This window comes from Castor canadensis, chromosome 9 (genome assembly GCF_047511655.1).
Source record: "Castor canadensis chromosome 9, mCasCan1.hap1v2, whole genome shotgun sequence".
Classification (NCBI taxonomy): Eukaryota; Metazoa; Chordata; class Mammalia; order Rodentia; family Castoridae; genus Castor; species Castor canadensis.
Genome location: NC_133394.1, coordinates 117,026,476 through 117,034,811, shown reverse-complemented (window position 1 = coordinate 117,034,811; position 8,336 = coordinate 117,026,476). Strand labels below are relative to the sequence as shown.

General features: G+C 34.7%; 1 protein-coding gene across 1 annotated transcript in view; it reads right to left on the bottom strand.

Moving 5' to 3' along the window:
- Window positions 1-1,878: 1,878 nt before the first annotated feature.
- The window catches only part of Cox7b2 (cytochrome c oxidase subunit 7B2), a 66,424-nt gene continuing 59,966 nt past the window's right edge, over window positions 1,879-8,336 (bottom strand). Inside the window, exon 2 of the mRNA XM_074041098.1 lies at window positions 1,879-2,201. Within this exon, the coding sequence (XP_073897199.1) occupies window positions 1,897-2,142 (246 nt within the window). The 5' untranslated portion in view covers window positions 2,143-2,201 and the 3' untranslated portion in view covers window positions 1,879-1,896. The remainder of the gene's footprint in view (window positions 2,202-8,336) is intronic.

Sequence of the window (8,336 nt, the reverse complement as noted above, 5' to 3'; positions counted from 1 at the left end):
CTTTTATAAAGAATAATGATACCACTATGTATTTAAGCTTGAGAAACAAACACTCTGATGTTTGTCATTCAGTAGTTGGGGGAGGAGGTCTCCATTGCCAACTGTAGTAGGTACTCTCTAAGGTAGACCCCAATGGTTTCTGCCATCAGATAATCATTCCCTTGCATAATTCTCTCATTCTAGCTATATGCTTACTGTAGTAAAGGTGAGAGAATATCACTTGTAAGATTAAGCACCAAAGAGTGTGGCTTCCATTTTGAAAACCCTCTCTTAATGCTACAGGATGCAAGTTATTGCTACTGTATTATGAGTTTACCTATGGAGAAACCTGCATAACAAAGATCTGATATATTCAGCCACATTCAACAAGTTCCTGAGGCTAGACAACAACCAGAAGCGTGGCTCCTCCAGCAGTTGTTTCTCAAGATGACTGTACTCTGAATGACATGGTACAAACATGAGCTCCTACTCAAGGAGACTGTCAGATAAGACATGCTCAGATAAGTTCCTGACCCACTGTGAGTTAATAAATGTTTTAAATGACTAAGTTTTAGGGTAATTTTTAAGATGACATGAAATAACTAATATGTTCTTCAATAATCCTGCAACTCACAGTGGTAAGCAAGTTCATATTTTCAGATTAATAAGAAGTCTGAATTAACTAAGGTTACCCATTAATTTGTTAACTCAACTTATTTAAAAGCTTAATCTGCCAGGTCCTGTTCTATGATGTTATAGGGTTTCATACACCAACAATAAACAAATAAGTAAGTAAAATATATATTGAATGTCAGATAATAATAGCAACTCTAGAAAAAAATAAGGCAAGGAAGCAGGATAGAGAAAGTGAGGTCAAAACAGAGGTTGTAGACTTTAAGAAGATAGTCAAGGACCTTCTTTAAAAAAAGATGACAGATGATGTGCATGGAAGCAATGCTAGGAATCTTTCTGTATAGCTATCCTTATCTCAAACTAGCAAAAACGCTATGTTTTTCTGATTATCTCTTATGTTTTCTCTTCAACAAAATTGGAGAAGAAGGCAGAATATGTTCTGCCTGGAAGTGATGGGGGTGGGAGGGTAAAGGAGGGCGTGGGAGGAAGGGGGGAGAAATGGCATAAACAGTGTATGCACATATGAATAAAAAAAAAGATGACATGTGGATAAAACCCAGAATGGTGTGAGGGAAAATCAGGAAAAGTATATTCCATGCACAAGAAAGAAATAATAGAAACATCACGACATAGAAAGAAACTGAACAGTGTAGATTTTAGGTATTTGGACCTTTTTAAAGAACTTTATAGCTTTAACTCTGGGGAGAAATGGGGAGTAACTCCTTTTTGAAGAAATGAGTGACTTCATGAGCTATATTTTAAAATGATCACTCTGTTGTGCTAAGAAAAAGGTAGTGAATGGGGTGGGACCAGAAGTGGGGGATTGGTTCAGGGGGATTCTGGAGCAAGTACAGAAACAAGGAGACCAGCTAGAAAGCTTTTATAAATGAGACTATGGTGATGAAAACCAGGGTGAGAAAGATGAAGCTATGAAAATGGTCAACTTCTGAAAACAGCTGAAAGGAATATTCAGTAGGAATTCAATAAAATTAATTTGTAAGGTGCATGTGTGTATATATAGCCACTGAAGGATACAGAAGATAAGTCATTAAACCAGAAGAATACATGCTTTATTAATTTTACCTTCAAATATATTATTCTCAATCCCATGCAATCTATACCCATTGTTACCACATTGCCTTCACACTAAAATGACTATTCTCAATGAATTTTGGAAGAGTTCAATGAATTTTGTTTCTCCAATTATGTTATATTTTAATGAGCAAGAAAGCTTACATGACAAGTTGGTTTTGAAACCACTCTATATTATAATAACTGTGGTAATTAATTTTCTTTCCACTCTTTTGGGGTAACTCTGCCAACAGGAGATAGGTTCCATTCTATTCCCATTTGTGTGGATAAAATCACCCATGCAACAGCACAGAAAGCGGTTCCACCTGCTAGCACAGCAATGCCATATTTATCATGAAAATCCGGTAAGCGTTTATCATGGTTCTGTCTCGCCATAACTTGCTGAATACTTCGAATCTTGAGAATACTTTGTGTGTATCTGGCCAAGTGAAACATCATGAAGTTCTGATAGAACTGCAGTTGATTGCAGATACTGGTCAAATTTGTTGCAAAGAGACCTGGGAAAACACATAAAAAATGGACAATAAAGTCTGATCTGCATCTAGTTTCTCCCTCTTTGAATGCTTCACTTATATATACCTCCTCTTGGAGCAGTGGACAGGCATGTGAATTTTGATATCATGATGTCTAGTAAGCTATATGAACTAAGGCAGCTATTTAACCCTTTTTGTCTTCACTTCCTCAGTCAAACTGAGATAATAATGTCTAACATCTAGGACTGCGGTGAAGATGACATGTGTAATCCAAAACAAAGCAACAACAAAGTAAACACACGATACATATTACTTTTTCTACCCATCACATTTGCTCTGTAGGTAGACTTCAAAATTAGCTATTTAAAATTATTCTCAACTTGCCCAACTAGTCTAATGGCATACCTATTATCTACTTTAAACTTCATTTTTAGGTAGAATTATAAGGCAATCACAAATTGTCACACCTCGTCATTTCTCTCCTCCTTTTCTCTCTCCTATTCAACCCCCTTCTCTTCCTTTCTTCTCCTTCTCTACTTACAACACATACCCTCTTTCTTCATATAAAATTCTACTTGCTTTTAATTCTCACCTTTAAAATTATGTTTTCTCTTCTACAAAATCGGAGAACAAGAAGGTGGAATAGATTCTGCCCAAGGAAGGTAGGGGAAGTTGGCACTGGTGGCGGGGTGAGAGGGTGGGGAAAGGGCTAGGAGGGCAAATATGGTGCAAATAATGTATACGCATGTATGTAAATGCAAAAATGATACATGTTGAAACTTTCCCAGGAATTAGGGGAGGGGGGATGAAAGAGAGCAGTGGAGGGGATGAATTCAAGTATGATATATTTGATACATTGTAAAAAGCCTTTATAAATGCTACAACGTACCCCCACCCCCACCCAGGGCAACAATAAAAAAATTTAAAAAAATAAATAAAATCACCACTTTTGTGAAGTCTTTCCAAATTGACTTAGGCCAAATAAGCTCCCTCTTCTCTGGGCTACCACACCTTTTATAATCTTTCTTTCATAACACTTAATATGAGGCATTATCTTTTTTATAGCTCTTACTATTTAAAGCAGTTTTATTTTACAGCAAAATGAACAGAAAGTATTTAGACTTCCCAAATTCCCTCTGCTGACTCCAAACACTCATAGCTCTCAGCTATGAAGAGCTTTCACCAGAATGGGACAATTGTTACAACTGATGAGCCTACACTGATACACCATTATCAGACAAATTTATAGTTTACATCATAGTTTGCTCTTGAAGTTGTATACTCCATTTATTTTTCTTGAAGTACAGTGGTTTGAACTCAGGACTTTGTGTTTGCTTGACAGGCACTCTACCTCTTGTGCCATTCCCAAGCTTACTCCATGGGTTTTGACAAATATATAATGACTGTATTCACTATTACTGTATCATACAGAAGAGTTTCAACTGCTCTAAAAGCTTTGCTTGCTCTGCCTATTCATCCTTTGTTGTTTACTAACTCTAGACAACCACTTACCTCTTTACTGACACCATAGTTGTGCCCTTTTCTAGAATGTTGAAATCATACAGTTGTATCCTTTTCAGATTGGTTTCTTTCACTTAGTGATAACCATTTCAAGTTTCTTTCATGTATTTTCAGGACACGATAGTCCATTTGTTTTCAGCACTGAATAATGTTCTATGGTCTGGATGTACCAGTTTACTTATTCATTCTCTTACTGAAGAATGTATTGGTTGCTCCTAAGATTTGGCAATTATGACTAACAATGATACAAACATCTGTGTGCAGATTTTCACCCAGATGAAAATCTAAGTCAAGATCATATGGTAACAATATGTTTAGTTTTGTGAGATACTGCCTAACTGCCTTCCAAATCAGTCATACCATTTTGCATTCCCACTAGCAATGAATAAGAAAGTTTCCGTTGTTCCACAGTCTTATCAGCACTTGGCATAAGGGTAAATGTTCTGAATTTTAACTATTCCAATAGGAGTATAGGTTGTTTAATTTGGAGGTCCATAATTTGCATCTGATGGATGTTGAGCATCTTTTCATATGCTTCTTTATCATCTGTATATCCTCTTTGTTGAGATGCCTGCTTCAAATTTTTTACCCATTTTTATCAGGTGATTCATTTTCTTATTGCTGGGTTTTAAAGGGTTCTCTGTATATTTTCAATAAAAGCACTATATCATACACATCTTTTATAAATATTTGCTCCTAGCCTATAGCTTATCTTGTCATTCTCTCAAGGAATTATCTTTTTATTATTCTCCAATATATTGCAGGTCTCTAAAAGTGAGGGTTAGAAATTTTCATAAGGTAGACTGACACAGAAGTATAGAAAGAACTTTTTGAACCAATCCAAAATATCAATGAACATCGGTATCATCTTAAGAAGCTTAAATGAACGTGAAGAATAAGTCAAAAATAATAAAATCACATGTGCATTTCATAATAGCTCTAATGGTTTTAGTTCTTAAAACAGATAGTTATAAGAAACAAGAAATCTAGAAGCAGAAACATAATGAAGTATTCTGCTGATTTCTTTTCCTCTGTGTAAGCTGTCAAACAGTACCCAACCTTTAGCAATGACATTTGTTAGCTGTCACCCAAATGTAGGCAACACAGATACAAAAAAGGCCTGAGGTCGGTGCTTATAAACTTATGACTGTTCATTGAGATTTGCCACTCAAAGAACTTTAGTCCCAACTTAGAAAATAAGACCTTAAGGTTCTCTTTTATTTCCTACCATATGGTAAGAGGTACTCTTCATGATTGTGGCAAACAGGGCAAATGCTGATCCAAATTAATTTCTTCTGAAGTTCCAAATAGGCAAAATTGTTTCCTATTGTCATGAATCTCTACATCAAAAGCTACCAAAGTTTTCATTTGAGTTGAATTCAGAATATGCTGAAGGTGAAATGGGTTGGGTGTGTGACAGGTACAGCCTTAATCCAATGCAAAAGAGACACGTTGCTTTTAGTCCTTAGAAAGGCACATAATCAAAATATAACTTGTGACAACTGGGATTTCTAATGGGGGCATGCTGCTTCACAACAAATTGGTTGCAGTACTCTCGTCCTCACAATGTGAAGCTGAAACTCAGATACTTTGCCTCTAGTAACATTGATTGCACCCCTTAGTTACTTAGTCCATCCTTTGATTATGCATACTATTCACATATCTAAGAAGCTTTTCCATCTACCATAAACTTTCTAATAATTAATGTCTATAATTAAGAGTTTTCCTATAGGAACTCTTTCTGCAGTATGTAGTTAATATTTTATCTGGTAATTATATATTACAGTCTTACCATTCCTATCTTTTTCCTTGCTGGCACCAGCTATGTCTATCTTACTTGTTTTCACATCTATTTTATATCTCTCTTTGCTTGCAAAGCACATGAAAAATCTAAGAATCCATTGATTAGAGGAATTTTCCATATTATTTAACTCACATGACATTATTTCTACAATAAATTTTGTTTGATAAATTAATCCTAAATTTAGTATCCAAATAACTAAAACAATAGGTTTAATATCCACATGAAAGCATAAAAAAGGAAAAATTCAATAATATAATGCAGATAAAGAGAATGCTTCTCAAAGTAGATATTTTCTGATGAAAACAGACTACAAAGAGATTGAAGAAGACAGATATCTCTAGGTAATAAGAAAAAAGTAAATGTTCTCTCATGCTTGTGGCAATAAAATAAAAGAAGTATGTTCTGAATAAATATAAATAGAGGGATGAAGTGACCTATGACAATAGAAAGGAAAGATTGATTGTGTCATCTATTTTATACAGTGATGTTGAAGTTCAGTTCAGGAAGAAATAACTAAGACTGGACCTCAGTTTAATTATAGTAAGAAAGTATAGAGATTCACACTTAACCGGTAACAATAATAATTTCAGATCAGTAACAGCCATAAAAACAGATGACTAAATAGTAAACTATAATGAACCATTTTCAATGAAAGGGTCAACTCTGGTAATCACACTGGATTTTTGTTCATTGGTTGTCTTGGTTGGTTGAATGTACTTTAAGAAGATATAGTATAGTTGAAAAGTCTTTTTGATTTAAAATCAGAGATCTTGCATTCATATCCTACCCTGTGTATAAAGTGGGGTAATCACCCTCTATGCCACCATATCTGTAGGTATACAAAATCCTTGCACAGTGTCTCTGCACACAGGTATTTACTCAATAAGTGTTATCTTCTTTCCTACATTATTGCAGGTCAATGGTTCCTATTATTCAAAATAGTTCTCAAACTTATAACCTTCCTTGTGATTGTGAATTAATGAAAAATTTTAATTTGGTAGTTTTAGTTCATGATAATATAAAAATATAAGATAATGATAGGAGATGCGGACAATGTTGTTTATCAACTTCTACTGCCTTTGTTTATCTGTTTTGCATTTTGGTTTCACTTCTGTGTAACAATTATCTTTCCTGGGCTAAAGCAAAATAATGTATGCAGCTCCTATATTTAAATAATGTGCTCATGTTAGCTACAAAATTTTAAAAATGGAAGAATTGAGTCATACCAAAACTTACTATATAGCACAGACATGAAAATAAGGGAAATATATGCAGGTTAGAGTTTCAGGACAATATCAACTCTCATGATGAGCTAATATGGCAAATTTAAGATTTCCTTGTTTATAGTTCAGTTTATTTGAAACTATGTTGTGGTGTTATAGTTTCATTAAGCTTTAAACATAAAGAGGATTTTGTTTCATTTCACTTTACTTATGTAAAGTGATTTTATAATAAAACAATTTAATATGATTTAAGTAATATGCAAAAAATCTTTTTATCCTTTAAAAAGATTCTATATACAACCCAAGTTTGAGAAATATTGCTGCAGATGAGAAGAAAGTATTAATTAGTTTAATCAGAAAAAAATGTTGGGGTGGAGAAAAATCTGAGGGTGAAAATAATATTTCATAGGGCTGGAAATGCAGTTCAGTATAGAGATGGGTGAGACCTTTGGTTCAATAACCAGCACCACATGCACACTCCACACACACAAAATATCAGAAAAATATTCAGAAAGAAAACTGTTAAGTGAAGAATGGGTAGACAAATGGCAAAAAGTTAAGACATTAGCATTAGTGAAACATTTATTATAATGGTTCATGAAAAAGATGATGAAGACCTAAAGTAAGTACCAATAGCAGATAGCAGAGACAGAGTAAACAGAATTAAGGAATATTAGGAAAATAAAATTGGGTGGATTCAGCAAATAAGTTACTCTTTTTTTTTTTCCTTTTTTTTTTTTCCGGTGCTGGGGACCGAACTCAGGGCCTTTACACTTGCCAGGCAAGCGCTCTTCCACTGAGCTAAATCTCCAACCCCAAGTTACTCTTAATTGAACTAATAATTCCAATCACTTAGTCTCTAGGTTAAGATTTCAGCTAAAATCTCTGTCCCAATTTCTGTTCAGCATCAGTAGACATTGGTACTGTAGGTTGTAGCTTACACTAGAGAATCAGACTTGGAGTGATCTTGGCACAGAATACAGAAAAATCAAAGCATACATAACTGAGGTGTTCTAGGAATCTGTAGGTTTTGATACCTGATTAGTAGAATGGAGTGAGATCTTTTGGGGTCTAATTTTATGATCCTATGTGTGAAGGGGAAATCAAATTCTCCCTCAAAGTATAGCCCAATATGGACCAACAAATGACCTGCTTAACTTTGATAAGACCTTCTATCACAGTTTCAAGAAGAAAATAGGAAACAGTGTCCTACTTCTCTAGTGTGCAAGATATAACTTCTAAATATATCAGGAAGAATGTACATGAAGGGATTAAGTGCTTGTTGGGTCTTCCCAACTTGGATTCACCTGACACTTTTGACACAAATAATTCTTTGTCTGTGATGGGATAATCCTGTGCATTTTAAGATTTGTAGTAGCACCCCTGCCTTTACCTACTAAATACCAGTTTATCAGCCTGAAGTGTTGACACAATAAATATCTCCAGATATTGACAAATGTTACTTTGGGATGAAAATTATCCTCAGCTGGTCTCAATTGCCAGGGTAAAGTGTGTCCTTTCACTTTCCCCACAATGAATAACATTATTTTATTCAATATGGATGGTAACTCAAGTTCTGCCATTTGGCACCCTGGCATGCAAAATGGTTGT